This window comes from Tachysurus fulvidraco, chromosome 20 (assembly GCF_022655615.1).
Source record: "Tachysurus fulvidraco isolate hzauxx_2018 chromosome 20, HZAU_PFXX_2.0, whole genome shotgun sequence".
In the NCBI taxonomy this organism is placed as follows: Eukaryota; Metazoa; Chordata; class Actinopteri; order Siluriformes; family Bagridae; genus Tachysurus; species Tachysurus fulvidraco.
Genome location: NC_062537.1, coordinates 3,529,167 through 3,549,078, shown reverse-complemented (window position 1 = coordinate 3,549,078; position 19,912 = coordinate 3,529,167). Strand labels below are relative to the sequence as shown.

The 19,912-nt window shown below is 40.3% G+C and overlaps 1 protein-coding gene across 1 annotated transcript; it reads left to right on the top strand.

Annotated features, from left to right (window-relative positions):
• Nucleotides 1-1,004: 1,004 nt before the first annotated feature.
• si:ch211-176g13.8 (F-BAR and double SH3 domains protein 2) lies at nucleotides 1,005-19,435 on the top strand. Its single transcript, XM_027139632.2, has 20 exons — nucleotides 1,005-1,456; nucleotides 2,765-2,862; nucleotides 4,280-4,325; nucleotides 8,588-8,664; nucleotides 8,858-9,002; nucleotides 9,088-9,221; nucleotides 10,179-10,233; nucleotides 10,320-10,448; nucleotides 11,542-11,664; nucleotides 12,377-12,472; nucleotides 14,573-14,689; nucleotides 14,769-14,867; nucleotides 15,125-15,277; nucleotides 15,379-15,510; nucleotides 15,605-15,688; nucleotides 16,044-16,242; nucleotides 16,895-17,115; nucleotides 17,293-17,512; nucleotides 17,705-17,772; nucleotides 17,911-19,435. The coding sequence occupies exons 1-20, from the start codon at nucleotides 1,436-1,438 to the stop codon at nucleotides 17,998-18,000; spliced, it is 2,307 nt and encodes a 768-aa protein (XP_026995433.1). The 5' UTR covers nucleotides 1,005-1,435; the 3' UTR covers nucleotides 18,001-19,435.
• The last annotated feature ends 477 nt before the right edge of the window (nucleotides 19,436-19,912 follow it).

The following is a 19,912-nucleotide window of genomic DNA, read 5'->3' as shown; positions in this document are numbered from 1 at the left end:
CCCTTTCGTTTTACATCTTCATACGTGTTTACGAGTGAAAAAGGTTGTGACAAAATTAATAAGACTATAAAAATATAACTCGGACGTTACGCAAAGAAGACCTAGACAATGTACTGAGAAATGATATTAAGTAAAATGGTCATTCAGACAATGTCTTAAAAGGGTAAATTATATAAAATGCTACTCGGATATCAAGGAGTACCAAGTAAATGTTTTATCAGATTAAATCGTATAAATGTCATGTTTTCTGCAGACATTTAATGTTGTGTTCAAAACTGACTGAAACTATTCTGTTAATCCTTAAAACCATTAAATCACTGTAGGTTTACTTGCTAGTCTAATCCTAGATGTTGGCTTTAGCAAAATATTACAGGCTGAATTACTGAAATAAACAAATCTCATCTCACAATAATTTAGGTGGATTTCCTGCCTTCTAATGGAGGCAAAAGAAATTTTATTCACAAGAAAACTGGAATATCTGGATAGGAAACTGAACCTGTTAGTTTTCTGTGTGATTTATAGAAATTAAATGTTTTGTTTTTTTCCACTTGGAAATATAATTTTAACTGTAATAATAATAATAACAATAATAATAATAATAATAACAATAATAATAAATAATACTAATAAGCATAATAAATAATAATACTAATAAATAATCATTATAATAAAATAATAAATAATAAAATAATTATCATAATTAATTCAAATAATTAATAATAATAATAATAATACGCATTATAACTTTTTTACTACGACACAACAAAACTTGAGTACATGTTTTTATAAAGGAAATAGTTTAATAAATAAAAGCTCTTATGTAACGACTTTCAGACGAATAAAAACAAACCAGTTGCCTCGTTTACATCACTGTAACTAATAACATGTACCTCACTATAACGCCATAACACTGAACAATTGTTATCACCTGTTCCTTAAGCTACCGCCGGAGGGCGACATTCCACAACTTCGGAGCTCGGCTTTAAGCCGCGTTCCGATTTGCGCCCTTACTTGCTTCACTAGTGCACTTTGTAGGGTGAGTAATAACGCATTCAGCGTCGTACGTAGTGAAATATGTCCAATCGGGACGCGTTATTTGGGAGCCATCCTTCAGAAGTGTGTCTCGTGCGATCCTCTCCGACGTGTCGCCATGGAGGTTCTCTCTCTCCACCCCCCCTTACCTCCAAGCTCGGCCGGAAACTCCGCTCCATTACAAACTCGGCCCTCAGGCTGAGGGTTTTTTTTCCCCAGCCAGTGTGCAGCAGAATTAAAGGTTTGCGAGCATGTTATGGCCGCTTACCCGCCGTTAGTCCTTTAGGTTAAACCACCCGGCTTTGTTTGTGCCGTTATTCCAGTACAGAGCGAGTTTTCCCCCCGTGTCTGCGGTGCAGATGTCTGCGGCTCTTCTCTCACTTTTCTCGGGACTCTTGTAAACATGCAGCCCCCGCCAAGAAAGGTAGGGTCTTTTTTCCTTTCATAACTAACACGAAAAGTTTATTTTCTTACTTGCTTCTTATTTTTTCTCATCTCACAGCTGTTTTTGTCCGTTTTCTGAGGTAACATGGTGTGTTTGAGCCGAAATGAAGTTTTTACAGAAGCGAATGTTACATGATGCTACTTTACTTTTTTTCCCCCTCACAGCCATTAACTAAAAGTCCAAACTGAGTTTATTAAATCTGTTTGCTGATTAAAAAAAGTTTTCTGTTAAACTTTCAGACGCGCATTTAATAAAATATCTGTTTATATAATTTGTTTTTCAATGTTTTCTGTAAGATTACAGGGTTTAAAGGAGACAGTTTGAGTGATTTAGAGAATGTTTCGTGTCTCTTTCAGTCAGAGATGATGCAGAGTTCGAAACTACTGTCATTCATTTGTTTGTTTTTTTTGACATGATCCATGTACAAAATACTTCTGATCACAAGGTTAATGTTATCAGTAATAAAACCTGTCATGATTGACATGCTACTGCTGTGAGAACGTTGTAATGGTGTAATTGTGGTTGTAAAAAAAAAAAAAAAAATTATAATCCAAATAATAAAAAAACAACAACAAAAAAACAGGGAGAACAAAAACAAAGAAAGAATTAAATGTTTTTGGTTTGTTTTTTTTTTTGCTTTTTTTACATGATCCACATTATACACAATGATCCCCAAGATCAAGATAAGAGATCATAAAACATACATAAAAAAACAAGAGACTTGTTTTTATTTACAGCCTTGATCTGAGTTACTTTTGTGAGTCAGGTTAGTAAACAAGAAAAAGCTGAGAACAAAACCTGCGAAAATCTGACACCATGCTTGGTGATCTGAATCCGAATTCTGTCTTTCTAATCTGTGGGTTAGAAAGAAAAAATATGCTGATATGTTCAAGGGGGAGATGTGAAAAGTCGCCGGTTCGTCCTACTGATCCTCCTGCTATGACAAAAGAGATATCATCTGATCTACAGTCCGATACGATTGTCACCCAAAGTGTTATCTAATACACCAGGATTGTTTTACACCACATACACTACTGCAAAATCTTCTAGAGTCAGAATCTAGACATTCTCACCACCGCTTGTGCTTGCGTGGTTATTCAAAGCCGTATTTACTGTGTCGTAATAGTGTCACGCACGATTGTTGTATTAAATGCGTTTTACTTTGACGTACCTACCCTATCGTCATGTCCTATAATCCGTATTATTGTGCCAACGATAACAATTAAAAACACGAACACATGTGTACAAGTAAAACAGGAGATGATCCAAATCTGCTGTGTCCTGCAGGTGAAAGTGAGTCAGGAGCTGAAGCACGCTCACGCAGAGCAGCTGAGCAAACTTAACGTGAAACATCAGACCGACTGTGACCTCCTGGAAGACCTGAGGTGAGGCCTGCATGAGCAGCACTGTCAGCAAGGATTCCTGCTGTCCACATCATGTACCATTAAAAAAATATATATATATAAAAAAAGCCAGCATAGGGCAGTGCTTTGCTTCAGAGGGTAGGATTCAGCCAGGTTCGTGAAAATACGTGTCTCTGACTTTTGTAGTCCTGACTGTAGGATGTAACAAATAAGACCTTTAACAACACTGACACCATTTAACTATTTCAAATGGGTTAAACTTTAAAGATTTTAGCTTAATTTTAACCCACAAGCAGATTACCTTAAACAGGCTGTCATGTCTTACAGTGAACCATACTCAGAATTTGTTCTCTGCATTTAACCCATCCAAAGTGCACACACACAGCAGTGAACATACTACACACACCGTGAACACACACCCAGAGCAGTGGGCAGCCATTTATGCTGCCGGCGCCCGGGGAGCAGTTGGGGATAATTCGGTGCCTTGCTCGACTGCCCCCATGTTGTCGAGTTTATGCCATTGCGATCAACAGACGGTTGATAGTAGAGTTATAACAATTTCTGAGCCCTGATGCTCATCTACAACTCATAGAACAGCTACAAACACCATGATGGTATAATAATAATAATAATAATAATAATAATAATAATAATAGTAGTGATGTAGTAATAGTGAAACCTAAGCAACGCATGCAAATGGACATTTGCCTGGACTCGATTTAAAGAGTGTTTTGTTTACACAGCCATGTTTTCTGCTGAGGAATGACAGAAACAGTACGTGGTCATTTTCTTTAATCCTTTAGTCTACCACTAGAGGATCTTCAGACTATCGTATAATCAGACACACGTCACCGATAACTCGCACCCGACCAAGATTTATTAGTGTTGTAGTATCACAGGCTAAAGATCAGCCTCGTTGTCTATTCTAGTTGCAGTTATGTTTATAATAGAATTTATACATATTTGTATAGAGGCTCATAAGTACATAATTTCCTTTCCTGTTTATCCCTCACCGTTATTTTATTTCAGAGCCCTGTAGCTGTGCGTACACTATAGGATTTTCTTTCACACTGTACATTTATTACAGACGAGAACAGTAGTGTGTTGTAAGCCACTCAGACAAGTCCAGTCAGTGTTCTGCAGGCTGAAAAACACCTTGGGCACTTTTTGGAGCACCGTGTGTGTGTGTGTGTGTGTGTGTGTGTGTGTGTGTGTGTTTGCAACACCTCGAATGCAAAACCTTTCATGCCAAAGGCTGCCTTTGACACTGCGTAGTCGCTGTAAGTAAGGCAAACATGCTAGACACACACTAAGCACTGCTGTCCTTGACGTAATGCCACGTATGTTGCTGAAAGTGTGTGTAGAGTTAACTAGAATATTCTAATGCTGTGTTTTTGTGTACGTGTGTGTGCGCGTGTGTGTGCATGTGTGTGTTCAGGACGTACAGCCAGAAGAAAGCAGTTATAGAGAAAGACTACGCACAGGTAAGAGTGTTTGCATAATTGAATAATCCCTGTGGGATTCAGCAAGGTTCATTTCCCTCTGCATTTACACCACGATATCTGTTCATCAGCCATAAAGAAATATTTACTCCAGTGCAGAAAACTTTGTTGATATTTTCAGAGGATCAAATCAAATGGTGCATCATGTTTGCTGTTGTATCCGAATTCCAGAGCGGCGTCTGTTATGACTTGGGTCAGATGAACCAGATGTTTTTATTTTTATTAATTCTTGGACAGCCCTGATGTAGCACATGTGAAGCTCACGCATTAGAAAAGTTTCTGTTTTGTAATGAGAAATTCAGTGTCACGCTGTAAGGGCATCGGGTTCATAGATGGATGTGTAGAAGTCACAGGAGTTGTTTAAAGGCCACTGTATGGCCTCTGTGTGTGTGTGTGTGTGTGTGTGTGTGTGTGTGTGTGTGTGTGTGTGTGTGTGTGTGTGTGTGTTTTCACTTCATCCTACAGCTCATTATTCCCCCTGAGGGTATAGAATTTATAATGTTTTGATTTTCGGCTTTTTGTGATGTCACTGTTTCATGTTGGTCTTAGTGACTGCTCTCAGCTATGAATGGTTACCATTGAGAAGTTTAGGGTTTGAAGTTGGATTGTCTTACTGTCCCTTCTGCCCCGTTACCCCCTCCCACCCCACAATCTTTCTGGCGGTGGCTTTGTCCCAGTTTGTTATCTCACAGGAATGTACATATGTGACTGAACAGTGAAGGATTCTGCTGCCGAGGCCAGACTTGCGTATCGTTCGTAGCGTATCGTGCCTATCTCTTTATTACAACCCTGTGTATATATGTTATAAACAAATGACAGGGTTAAGGGCCTTGCTCAAGGGCCCAACAGTGGCAGCTTGAACCCTCATCCTCTGACCGACAACCTAGAGCCTTAACCATTTGAACCACTTTTATGTTGAAGCATCGATACACCTCATCATTTCTAAACCCAATACTTCTAGTCAAAATCCAGTAACTACAGTCATGTGATAAAGCTACAGAGATGCAGAGCCATAAAACAGCTGAAAATCCACGCTGGCTAATTTGAAATATTTCCCAGAAAAGGCAGCGACATAATTTTGCTTTTCAGAACAGAAATCCATGCGGTGATGGAAATGTAGTAAACTGAGAGAGGTGGCTCAGGATCATAAACTAGATTAGATTAGCAACAGAAAATCCACTAATACCTACTTAAGCATCTCTTCAGATACACGTGCACGAGCTAATTATCGTTTATCATTAATAGTCATGTTTATCTTATTCATCATTTATCTTAACTGAAAATCTAAAAAACCTTTTGTAAAAGCAAACATGGTCCTGTTTCATCTGTAAAGCGAGGTCATGTTTTTTTGTGAGAACGTCACTACGATGTAAACCTTTAAACTCATTTATAACGTCAGCTGTGTGCAGTTGCATCTGGAACACACGAAAACAACATCCGGTAAAACAGCTGGGTCATGGGAAAGCTCGGACTCGTGTTGTTTTATCCTCCCGGGACACGCTGCAGTGACGAACAGACCGTTTCCTCCCGTCCAAATCGCTGAATGTGCGTTACGTGGCGTTACCGGAATGAGGCAGAGTCTGAAAACATGAAAAGGAAGGAATAGCAGGCCTTGGTTAAAGAGAATTTAGTTGGAGTTTGTGTAGCAAACACGCACTGTGGGAATGTGTTTAAAGAAGTGACATTTGCAAATAACCTTGAGGATTTATAGAACAGGATTACCAAAAAAAAAAAAAAATCCCTACTGTGGATGAATCCATGATCTTAGCAATACGCAGATAAAAGAAGCCCGTTCGGAAAACCGAGCTCTGGTTCAGAAAGCTTGATCGTGTCTGGATGAGCTTCCTGTCAGTCATTTTATAGACACTTTATGGGCAGCCATATATCCTGGGGGTGGAGCCATGTGAAGACAGGCATGAATGGGGGAGTTGGAGTGAATGGGCTGAAGGAGTGGGGGTTAAAAAGACTAATCTTACTTAATGTACTTTTAATTATAGAAGTCAGACGTTTTTGTTTTCTTGACCTCAGGCTGAGCTCAGATTTCTGCACTACGCTGTGCGGATCGGTCGTTTTGGTGAATTCACACTCAGGAGTAATTAATCGTTGTTTATTTACTGCGTTGTGGAACCTTGTTTTCCACCAGTTCAAGAGCAGTACATGTGACATCGTCATCATCGCACCAGTGTCTTAAAGCTGGAAGAATTTCTTGGTTTTGCATTTGTGATGTAAATTACCAAAGCAAGGCTCACACTTACACATATTTTTATTCTGTTTCAAAATATGACAAAAATGTTTTATGTTTCCAGGAATGAGGCTACACCCTATACTGTTTACTAGTGAGTTATATTACCACATAGATGTGTATTTGTATGCAAAACACACCGTGTGTATTATCTCTTCCAGGTTCATTTGTTTCTCTGCTTTACCTTGCTCTTTGTACCGCAGTGAAACGCTTTATTGTCTCTCTCCGTCTGTGTGGCAACAAACAGATAACCGTGATAAGACGTGGAACGTGGTGTAATTGTACTCTGAAATACGCTTCCCAATACCGCTGAAGATTATTATCTGTTTTTATTTATTTATTTGTAAATCCAAGAAAATCCAATATCCTACATATACTAACGGGATTAGATTAAATGCTGATAACTTCGATTCTGCGTTTCAAGCAAAACTGGATATGATGCGTTGGTAATTTCAGCGGTTTCTATCACACACGCTCTACGGTTTCGTGTTAGATATGTTACAGAATCATATCAGGTTTCCTGTTTCCTCCCTCTCTGATATCTAATCCAGGTTTTTCTGCTGAGATCAACCTAATCGTTTTTACTGGATACGGATTCCAGACATTGTGAGCGTGCCTAATAAAAGTCTGGGATGATTAATGTATAGCACGTGTGCCATGCTGAGATTTCTGATTCAGCATCCAGGTGTGATGTGCTGCTAACTCTGAAGCACACAAGAGACTCCAGTGTCTGTTGGTTTGAATGAGGCTCTTCCAGATGCACCACCTGGATGTCCTGAATAGCTTGTGAGTAGAGGAGCCTCTCTCATGCTCATCCTCTCTCCTGCTAAAGCCTATTGAGATGAGGCCGGTGGGCTGGCACGCTCTCACAAAGCCAGATTGTGGTGTCCGGCCCTGGCAGGAGCTCAGGAGCTCAATCAGGGCCTGGAAGCTGATCAGGGAACGGCATTCTCTTTATTCCATGCTATTCAGGAAAGGAATGCGTCTCCTCTCTTGTGAAGCACAACATTTCTTCACTAGGCTGTTACGTTTCTAGACCAGCTCTCTGTAAGAGATGAATTCAGGTATCGGTGATCTTGTGATGCCTTGTCACTTTGGGCTGATTGCATTTTATACCCGACTAAAGAAAACGTTCCCTGAGGAGTGTGTTTCAAAGAAGTGAGACTGGAAACCTACTTTCAAAAGGCTTTTATCTGTCAGCTCGGGATATAGCGACGGACCAAGTAAACAAATTGTGTTCAAGGGTGCATAAAAATCAAAGAAGCCTAACAACAGGAAACGCAGCACTGGTGTAGATTATTAAGACCTCAGATCATATGTCTACATTTTATTTAGGTTTCTTCTCTAATGCTTATTATCCATACATGCTTCCTAATACGTATACATATAATTCGTCAAGATTGTCAGTGCTCGCAAGTGGATCAAGACGATCTCTCCCTTTCATATGATTTTTTGTGTTCACTATAATATTCCGTGCGTTCTGAGTGTGTTACCGGGGGCTCTTTCTTGTCCAGTATAAAGTTATTTAGCTCAATTATATTTCCCCAGGAAGTCTCGCCAGAACAATGATAAGTTATTTAGCAAGCCAAAACCACAGCGCTTGCTTTTTTTTATTGCGTTGGAATGTGCTCATGTGCTCCATACTGTATTTCTATATACATATACTAAATGTCCCCAACGAATGAACATTGATACGGTAAAAATGTTATTGCCTGGCTGTGCTATTTCAGTTCCCTTCAAATGTAGTCTGAGGATTGGGAGGTGGTCAGAATAGTTACACATAAAGGCCATGTCTACTTTCTGGATTTATATCAAAAGTTTATTTTCCTTCTTGAACGATCACGGAAATGCATTTTTTCGTCAACTAACCGGTATTATGAATGACGCACCGATGTTTCTATAGAAATGATAAATGCGTTATATATTATATTTGATTCACATTGTAACCTCATTCACTGTCATTTTTATTTCGTTGCTTTAAAGTCTTCCCCCCTCCTCACAGGCACTACAGAAGTTAGCTTCTCAGTATCTAAAGAGGGAATGGCCTGGGGTCCAGTCTGAAGAGCAGAAAGACTACAGGTAAATGAATGTGGGTTCGACTTTAGTACACACAACAAACCCAAACCAGAGGAAAGATACAGATGTGGTGTTTTCTTTCTTTTTTTTTTATTTTCATTGGTGTAATGTTTTATCTGATTTTTATTTTGTAACGTTTACGTCCGATCGATGTTTTATCCGATCATTTGAAGATTTTGTGTCCGCACGTTTGCAGGAACGTTTGCACAGTATGGAGGGCGTATCTGGAGGGTGTAGTGAAAGTGACGCAGTCTCGTATCGGTGGCTGCGACAGCTACAGGAGCCAGATTACAGAGCCGATCAAGACTTTCCGAGTGCATAAAGATCAGCAGCTAAAAAAGGTACACCGTTTTCGAAAACACAATCAGGGAACGCTGAGAGTTTATAAGCTGTCGAAATAAATCTAAAACATTTTTTGCACCTTAGTGTATCGAGCAGCTTACGCGGGTTCAGGCCGAGCTGCAGGATACAGTGAAGGACCTGACCAAGTCCAGGAAGAAGTACCAGGAGACGGAGCAGATGGCCCAGGCCGTGAGGGAGAAGGCAGATATGGAGGCAAAGTATGTTTGCTGAGCACTCTGTCATATTAGCTCACACGTTATGTTTGTCCTCTATGGAAAGATGACTGATCTTTGACCCAGATTGTCCTCTCACGTTTAATCAGTTAGCGAAGTCTTGTTATACGTGCCGTAAACCAACCAAAGGTTATCAATCTTCTCGTTAAGTCAGGAAATTGTGAGTTTGTGAAGTTCAAGGCTGCTCAGTAAAGGGCTCAGATAATAATGCATCTCATATCATTTCACACACACAAACAGTTCACTAGGATTTATTGTGAGTTTATAGATAAAACTGAGTATAGTGTGTTTAAACAGTTTTTATTTCATTTGTCAGGCTTAAAAGTACAAATCTGAATAGGTTTAATTACAGTCTATAGCATTTAAGCTCTGCTATGAACAAGACAATGTGAACAATGTGCTGGAATATAATAATGCAATTTATAAAAGAGGAACATAAACGGATGCGTTAAATGAACTAGCTGTTGTGCGTTCTGATGCGTGCTCATATTTAGACTTTTACCTCCGTAGACTATACCATGTTTTGTAGTGCTGTATGGTTTCTCCTTGCACTTTCGTGCTAGTAAGGCAGCGATGTCTGATATTTCCTTCTGGCATTTACACGACCAATGTCGCAGTCTGCTTGCAGTTAGTGGATTTAGAGCACGAGTGCAGAATTTGTTAAACAAGTGTCACTCTGCCGTGCACACACACACACACACATTTCCACACGGGCCAGAGAGAGAAGGATAGAGTTCAACCGTGGACTTTCATTGTTCTGTCAAAAAAACAAAAAAACAAACAAAAAACAGAGGAAGTCACACCTGAGGAGGAAGCAGTGCTACTGCCTGCACATTCTGTAGTCATGATGAAAGACAGATTTGCTATTGTTTACGCAACCATTGTGTTGTCCGAATTTTCCAGTCTAAATATACCTTTTCTATTCTGTCCATCTTTACACAGGTCCAAACTCAGTCTGTTTCAGTCCAGATCCAGTTTAAAAAGAGCAAGCGTGAAGGTGAGTGAGGTTTATCCATGAATACTTCCAGTCTGTGTCTGTATCTGTATTCATTCAAGAACGTACGCATTGTGTTCTTTTTCCAGTTGAAAGCCAAGAGAAATGAGTATAACTCCAAATCCACCCACGCCAGGAACGACTATCTGCTTACTCTGGCAGCAGCCAATGCCCACCAGGGCCGTTACTACGAGACAGATCTGATCAGCTGCATTAAGGTGACACTCCATATTCCACCCTGTTTTAAACCTCACTTCAGTTCAGGATCTAGAGTCAGGACTCTCGTAGAAAGAAAGCACTAGAAAATATTTCCAACAGTGAGATTTCTTTTTGCTTTCTTGACAAATCAGAGTAATTTAAAATGAGCTAATGGTCCCAACTTGCACCATCATGGAAATCCTGCTAGTGTAAAATCTCAGACAATCACCAAATTTTGTCTAAGAAGGAATGATTTCTAAGAGAATGTACTCGGACTCACTTACAAACCGCTTGAAGATCTCGTAGTAAATGAGATGAGGTGTGAAAGTGTAGGGTCGGGTATCAAAACTAAATTTTCCAGTTCCGATTCCGGTTCTTCCTTACGATTCCCGGTTCTGATTCCGATTCCATAATAAAAGAAATGTGAAAAATAATACACAAGACTTAAACAATTCCATTTGTGTTTATTAATCACTCTTTAAATAGTTTAAACAGAGCATTTCAATTCATATCAATTTAAATTTAAATAAATCCAACATTAAATAAAATTAACATGTCTGCTTTCTCTTTCCTGGCTTATTGTATCTCCAGCTGTGGGGAAAACCCTCTCATAGGGGGTAGATTTGCTTCATTGTTGTAGCTTTGGAAATGAATCCACACTTTAGACTTTTTTTTTAAGACATGTTTAACACAAAGCGAACCTCAGCACAGCAGCGCGAGTGACTGATTTCTGTGGTAAGCTGCGTTAATTTGGTTGCGTGACTGTAAACAGTGTAAACAATTAATATTCATGAGGTAAGACGTGGCTATTTAAAGTGACCGCTCACAGCGCTTTGCCCGTCATCGCATCGGAACCGCGTTTGGAACCGAAACTTAATAAACAGAACCGGTTCTGAATAAGAACAGGTTCTCGGTTCCCAACCCTATTCAGCTGAGACATATTTTCACGAAAAAACCCGTGTATGAGATGCCATGACGTTATTTGTAAACATAGCAAAATACCAAAAGAACTGCAAGTCATGTGGTGCACATGATATATTTACATCGTTTTAACAATCGTGCAACAAACCTAAATGGATATTTCTTCAGCTGTGTTGTTTCTTTCGTCCCCAGATCCTGGACGGCAGCGTGTACGATCACATGAAAGGCTATCTGGTTTCGCTGTGTCAGGCCGAGCTGGAGGCATCCCATGTCGTCCAGGACACGTTCAACTTCCTGCTGGAGAAGTCCACTGGGGTGAGTGGAAGACACTTGCATACTTGGAAAAACACACAGACGACACGGTGGCCTCGAGAGCGCTGTTGGGAATTTGATCTGGCAGGAAAAAAGCAGGTGGATCAAATCCCACTGCATAAACAATGGCATTTGTACACAGCAGCTTCAACAGAGTTTAAGTCTTAACTTTCTCTAATCTCTTTAGATATGCTTTATAAATGTTAGACACTGGAATTGGAGCTGTGGCCAAAATATATGCAAAAACATGCTCAAAGCTCAAATTAATCGCTGTCTACCGACTCCAGGTCAAAGTGTCTTATTACTTGCTCATCACCGATACACTGAAAATATGTATTTGTGCAAGCGTCCACGTTGACGTGCCATAAAAATCTCGCCGTCATCCCAAATGTCCCTTCTATTATTGATCTCGAGTGTTGAACCGATGGCCTACACAGTAACATGATGATCTTTAGAGTTTGTTTCCATCCGTCGCAGCGTGACCTTATCCTTGGTCTAGGGTGTCTTCTGTGTGGTGTGCGTTTAGACAGAGTTAAGTTTCTAAACAGGCATGCACACACACACACACACACACATATACACACACGCACACACACACAGGTCCGCTTTCACACTGAGCTTGGTTTGCATGGCCAGAGAGGATCCACAGATGTTGCTATACTGTGTGGTTATATAATAACTGATATTCAGAATAAAACTGTTTTTATATGTGTAGGTTATACAGGACTTTCATCAGGAGCTGTTTATCCAGGAGAACCCTGCTTTTCAGAAAGCGTCCCCCTTCAACTTCCAACCCTGTGACAATGATTCTGTAAGTTCTTCTCCTGTTCATGATATTGGTTACGTGAGTGCAGGATTCTGTCACTTGTATGTGATGTCAATCTCGGCTGACGTATTTTGTGTGCTTTTAAAAAGAATGATGATCCTATGAACACTCTGTACATTAGTATCTGTTGCCACTCAGGTCAGATAGCCACCTGTCCCCTGTTCTCCCACCTTTAAGCATTCTGTCTCTCTTTCTGGACCCAGTTCTCCGCTCGGTCCCCAGGACAAGCTCACACTGGATAATCTGTTCAAGCATCAAACCCCTTTTTGTTTTGTTTTTCCTTTTCTTTCCTCTCTCTCGAAATCACACAAGCGCCACCCTGTTTCCAGTGAAAATATTAGTGACGCGGCTCTTCCCTCACCGAGACGGAAGAGTCCAGAAAAGCGTGGCCAGGGCGAAGAAGAGCAGAGCTGCAGTGAGGCCTGTAAAAGGGAGCTTTGTGAGGGTGCACTGGGTGCAGTCAGTATGTGTAGTCTAGCCGATTCTCCTCCACCCCTCTGGCCACATAACTTTTGAAAACAGGAAGTTCACACCACCTTCCCTTTGGCGCCACACTTCACCCTGTCACTCCTCCTGAATCGAAACCTGCCGCCATCGTATGCCATTGAGTCCAGAAATGAATACGCTTGTTTTAACAAGAATTTAAAAAATTTGGACAAATATTTGTTTATTTATTTCTTTGCTTGTTATCCTGAATCCTAATCCTAAAACATGTTCCAAATATTTATATACGATCTCTGACATAGGATATAGATCTTGGAAACATATTCTGGGGAAAAAAAAGCTGGTACATTCAGCTTCGATTCAACAGCAGCCGGTCTGTTCTGTACCACACAGACCCAAAATACACGTGTGCATGTCAATGGTCCCTTTCTTTAGCTGATTGCATCACTAAAGTTTATTTAGTTGGTCAATATTTAGACTTCTGTCCACAGGCATGCTCCAGTATGGGCCTCTCCTCCTTTCTGGGTTGTTGTCCGTACTTAGAGTCACAGGCTTCTGTTTGTTGTGTTACTGAATATTTAGGTAATAAACTGAGGAAACATGACATATATGAACATATTTATTTTGTCCTTGAAACTATTTAAGTGGAATTTTCTTTGTGTCGTGCTACCTTAACGCACCAAAAATAAATTTCTAGCCTTATATTAATAATAGTTAAATAAATAATTAATACAAATCTGTCTATAAAATGCCTTATTCCCCTTTGACAGAATTCTGCTTTACTAACAGCATTACTGTGTTTTGGTTCACTTTTTATAATGTAAGAATTTGCATATTTTCTGGGCCAGTGTGTTTTTTTTTTTTTTGTTTTTTTTTTTTGCTTTTCTTCCACCTTCCAAAAACATGTCAGAAGGTGGATCGGCTATGATAAATTACCTCTAGGTGTGAATGCGTATGTGAGTGTGTGTGTCTGGAATCCAGATCCACCATAATCTGGACCAGTATAAAGTGGCTACCGAAGATTCCCTACGCAAGAGTCCATTTATTTATCCAGTTTAGTCAAAGACCAAATCTGCTTTTTATATGCCATGAGCTGTTAGTGAAAGTGTCCATACTGGGAAACGTGGTGGTAAGATATTACTGGTATAACTGGACCATTTGGAAACATCAGAAAGATAAAGGCACTGTGGTTTTTTAATTTTTTGTAAATACAACAATCAGAAGAAACCTTTGGCCAGAACATGATAACGTACAATTTTGAGTCATTATGAGACTAATAATACTGTTGTATGCTTGGCTTTAATGATTAAGTGATTAAGTGTGGCCCATGTGACGTGCTTTGAACGACCATGGGGTTTCTCTCCTATATGACTTGTATGAAAACCTGCAGACTTTGTGGACCATTAGGTAAACAAGGCTGAGTTTATTCATTGTCTGAAACTCTGGGAATCAGAGTCGACAGTCTCTAACTGTATATAAAAAGTACACTAGCAGGTACTCATACAGCATTCTGCGATACAGGGAGCATTATTTCTATTTACACAGGCATGTAACTACATGCATGTGTGTCATTTGATGTATTCTTTTCAACGTGTTCCAAGTAATGAGCTTGGGCACTGTAACATTTGTCTCCTCTGATAGGTAATGCAAGTAGAGAAGGAGAGTGGCACAGCGGAGGAGCACAGCCTGAATAAAGAGGCACGGAAGTGGGCCACCCGTGTAGCTCGGGAACACAAGAACATCATCCATTGTCAACGGGTAACAGACAAATACAGTGGAAAGAAATGGGCTCAGGATGTCAAAGGAAAATGTTGACTGTGTGAGTTTGTGTTTGCAGACCATATCGGAGTGTGAAGGGATGCCTCAGCAAGAGCAGAACTCTGGCGAACTAGAGCTGAAGACGGAGGAGGCAAAAGAGTGCATCCGAAAAGCAGAGGTAAGGATTGTGTGTGCTTAGATTAATAATGGATCACTACTGACCTACTGATATTCTCACGTTTGTTTAATTGCTACACCACTAGGCCTTGGGCACCTCCTTCTGGTCACAGAATGATACAGAATGTCATCCTTCATTTTAAATACAACCTTTCAGATGTACAGTAGTGCAACTCACAGTATTAGGGCTATACATGATTGTCATTGGCACCTTGGTAAAACAGAGGGAAAAGGATTGATTATACCTTCTCTATGCAGACAGCGAAGGTGAAGGCAGAGGCTCGTCTAGACCTGCTGAGAGACGTGGGTGTGGCTGTGGACACCTGGATAAAGAGCGCCATGAACCAAGTGATGGAGGAGTTGGAAAACGAAAGATGGGCAACAATGACTACTCAGGATGCTTCTCTTTCTGTATGCCAGAACATTTTTAGTCGCGCTTCAATAGTAATCAATAAAAGAGTCCAACAAAACGCCTCATTGTGTTGAAGCTTGTTTTTTACATTTGCTTCTAGAGCACAGCAGATTTTGACAGAGAGGAGGACGAGGAGATGGAGGACACAGAAACATTAGACGATAGCAGCTCCAGTCCTTCTAGCACCTTGAGGAACTACCCACTTACCTGCAAAGTGCTTTACTCGTATCAGGTGAATTTCTGTAATTCTGCACCACTAGGATTGTCTGAATCAGTCGGTACGTTGCTCAGTATATATTCACTATTTTTTTACTTTCATTCAATAGGCATCACAACCCGATGAGCTAACTATTGAGGAGCAGGAAGTGCTGGAAGTCATAGATGATGGTGATATGGAAGACTGGGTTAAGGTACAGTGCGCATTAGACACACTGAAATGTAAAATATGCGAATCGTACGTGTTATTGAAATGGTGACCTAAACCTTTTAAACAGATAGCAGTTCATCCAGTTAGGGCACATAAGTGATTGACAGGTTTCAGAAACGGTGTTGTAGCTGGAGACCACAGACAATTGCTGTCTCTGGTATGATCTAAAGAGAATCGTTTTTATAACGAATCGAGCAACCGTTGTCAAGTTAATGCAGATCTATCTTAAAAAATGACACACTTCTTCTGTTTGTATTAAAATCAACACTGTACAGTTACTTGGGTTATAGGAAACTCTTCAGCTATTTCAGACACTGTGTTGGTGGGTTTATTTATAGGCCAGGAACAGAGCAGGGCAGGTGGGCTATGTGCCTGAGAAGTACCTTCAGTTGCCCTCTTCTAACAGTCTACTGAGCATGCTGCAGTCTCTGGCAGCCCTGGACACACGCTCGTACTCCTCCAACAACTCAACCGAGCAAGAGCCCGAGTCTGCCACTGAGCATGTCCAGACCAGCCCCAACGGAGGAGACAACAGCGGTGAGCAGCTACTAAACACTACGTAGCATTCCATGCAGACATTGTCAAGGATAGCGAGGACATGCGTGCACTCAGAGTTATGTAATCTGATTACAAATCAAAGACACGGAATCAGAGGTTTCCTTTGAGAATGTCTGAAATTACAGTTTTTATCTGCTATATATCACGAATACCAATCTATTCATTGAGTTTTCCCTTATCATTTATCTTACACTTTAAATGTTTTGTAGGTGGCGATGTATAAGTTAATGATTCTTGCTTTCATTTTAAAACCATGAAATATGTTTGCATGATCAGTTTCTTTTTTTTTTGTACTCTATAGATGTCAGGAAGTGAAATGTTCACATAAAAGCTTGTTATCGGAAATAGTGTGGATTTAATTTTGTAGATGTTACAGCTGCAAAAACTCAGGTTTTAGATGTTCTACATATTTGTATGTACTACTGAACACACCCAACACAAAGCAAACAGATAAAATGATGGAAAGATCAGCCTGTACATGTTGCACCACACAGGTAAAAAAAAAAAAAGTTATCGTTTAAAAATCCCTCCCTCTGCTGGTAGTATGTGGTAATGCAAAGTCACAATGGCGTATCTAACGCAATGAAAATGTGTCTGTACCACATCATCGTGCTCCCTCTGTCAACCACAGTGCGCTTTGCTAAGGCATTGTATGATTATGAGGCTCAGACCGAGGACGAGCTTTCCTTTCCCGAGGGAGCCATCATCCGCATTCTGAACAAAAATAACCAGGAGGACGACGGTTTTTGGGAGGGTGAGTTTAACGGCAGCGTGGGGGTCTTTCCTGCCGTGCTGGTGGAAGATCTGGCTGCACCAAATGGCGAGGACATGCACACGGGCGTTGAGACGCAGGTGTGTACACGGGCGTCTGTACTAAAGTCTATATACAAATACACAAATGTATTTATTTATTTAACTTAAATGTATAAATTCTACATTTTTAGATAGCACATTCTTATATTTTTATAGATTATTCTGTTATGTAAAAAGAACAGAGTAAATTACAAACTGGATATTTTCTGTGCGCAGGAGTCAACATGTGATCAGAGTTGTCCTCCTCGTCCCCTGTCTATGACTCAGTACCAACCCTCATCCTGCAGCAGCCCTCTGTCTAGTCCTCTTGCCACGCCCACTCTGCCCTCTCCACTCTCCAGCCCAGCCAGCTCCTCTGCCTCTCCTCTCGCCAGCCCACGTTCCCATAACGGCTACCACAGACCTGCCCCTGCACCTCCCAAAACACCCAGCAACAGTAAGGAACACAACTACATTAGCATTGGGTACCACAGCAGTGTTATTATTACAAATGATACGATTTTAATAACGTAGAGCAAATTTAAATTTCTAGATACAATCTTTCTTTCCAGGCCTAATTATAATGTTTTGTTATTGTATTTTTTATTCTGTGACTGGTGGGTCACTGTGTTTATTCTGTCTGCCATAGATCAGGCCCACAACTCCACACCTCCACCCAGGTATCCTTCAGACAGCAGAGCAGGAACACTGAGGCCTGTAAGCACCACTTGATGAGGCTGAACTCTTAAAATATATCTATAAAAAAAATGCAGATACTTACAAGTTTTTTTTTTCTTCCTCGTATTATTATTATTATTATTATTATTATTATTATTATTATTATTATTATTGTAGGTACGCGCTGCACCTCCTCCTCCCCCTCCCAAACAGCAGGCCCAGGGTCAAGTGCAGAAGAAAGAAGAAGTCGAGATCACGCTTGTGTAAAGGCGCCGCCCTGGTGGTTGCTCCTGTATTTCACTCCACATATCCTGGATTTCCACCGCATTGTCTCAGCCCACTCTGGGTGGAGTAACTCCTTTGGGTTTGGATCGTATCAAAACCCGAATGGTAGCAGCAAGGAAACGGCAGATGCATCTGGAATGCATTTTGCAAACAGCTGTGTTCAAGCAAGCCAGAGATCTCTTCATGTGATCTGCTTCCATCTTCCCTCCTCTGTTTCGTCTTCTGTACTGAAGTTATCGACTGTGTACTGAGCGCCCCGGGGGATCAGTGACAGCCAGCGGATCATCAGTCACTCGGTGGAAAAACCCTGTGGTTTTCTTTTCAATTTTCAGATTTACAGATGGACTTATTACAGCTGGCGTTTGACACTTCACATTACTTCCTGTGGAACAGAATGACAGTGTGACAGGAGCTGGCCTGCCCTGCCCAGAACACCACTGGAAGTAAAATAGACTTCTAGACTTCTTCAAGGGAAAAGTGGCAATTTGATTTCAGTGCATTTCAAATTATTATGAATTTGTAAGTATGTTCGTGTGCGTATGTTTTTTTTTTTTTTTGTTTTTGTTTTTGTTTTTCTAGATCTCTCTGTTTGGAAAACACTATATGAATGCAGACTCAAAATAAGTATTGGGTTCATGACTAACACATTTTTGACCACCTTGAATTTAACGAGCTTTTTATTTTCTGTGTGTCAAACAGTATTTTTATCATCAGAATTGTCCTTTTACAGGATCATATCAGAACTGTCTTTTGACTTTTGAAGGCTGTGGGAGGTTTCATGTAAAGAGCTAAAGAGTTGTCTTCATAGCTCTCAAAGCAAGAGTGTGACTTATTGAGACAGACTTTCCCTGGCAAGGCTCAAAAGCACTTTTCAGTATTATCGCTTGCGGAGTCCACTGTCGTCATTATATTATTTAGTTTATGCTGCTAGTCCTGATAGTTTAGATTCCACCGTTTTTTGGTTTGATGTAATTTATTTTCATGAAATTATTAATATGTAACAGTTGTCTTCTCTAACCAGATAGTTTACAGACAGCCTGAGGCATAGAGGAATTCTAAACCTATACCTTTAACAGTCCTGTTTTGAGGTTCTATGTTTGTTTTATTAATTGCAGGTTTAGAAAAGATCATTATTTTGAAATGTAGTTAGCTAGAGCAACATTAAAGCTTGTATTTCTGTTTCTCCTGACATCTGTTGCATGTAAAAAAAAAAAAGGGTTTTTTTTTTCATGAGTTTACAGTTTATTTTTTCCCCGTTTTCAGTATCAGGTGTTTGAGCAAACGTTTATTGACGTTGCTTAAAAACGGCTGAGCACCCAAACGAACTCCGTTGCCTTAGCAACAGCATCAAAAGACAAAAGTCATGTATGTATTTATCATGTAAAAATGATAAATAATAAAAGTGTAAAAGACGCTTTCCAAAGTGATGCAAGTCTCCCTCGTGAAAAGGATCAAGGTCAAATATCTAGGAAGGTTTGAGTGATCAGACCAATCTGACTACTCACAGGGTGTGACCTCATATCCTAGTGAACATCTTGATCGACGTCTATCTGTCTTTTAATAAATTTAACCCAGCACAACCAATCAAACAGAACTAAACAGAACAGTAAGCAAGACTAACTTAATTCAGAATGATCACATTTCACCAGATAAACAAGAGCTTGTTGCTTTGCTAGCATAAACCTAAAGCTTTGCTCTAACCATAAGAAGGAACTGATGTGAACCACAGACATGTTTCTGCATAAAATTTAGCGCTTGTCAACTCTGACACAGTGATATGCCGTTTTTTGCAGCCACAGACGCACATTCAAAAGGCAGACGTTCAGAATGTATCCTGAAGCCGATGCTGTCAATCACGCAAACCAGAAAGGCCTGTAGGGTTTATGTTAAGGGT

What these genes read in the sequence shown, in the direction of transcription:
- si:ch211-176g13.8 (XM_027139632.2), top strand. Translation starts at nt 1,436, where the DNA reads ATGCAGCCCCCGCCAAGAAAG. An exon ending in TAGAGAAAGACTACGCACAG is followed by an intron (nt 4,326 to 8,587) that starts GTAAGAGTGTTT and finishes CCCTCCTCACAG; the next exon opens with GCACTACAGAAGTTAGCTTC. An exon ending in AGTGCATCCGAAAAGCAGAG is followed by an intron (nt 14,868 to 15,124) that starts GTAAGGATTGTG and finishes TTCTCTATGCAG; the next exon opens with ACAGCGAAGGTGAAGGCAGA.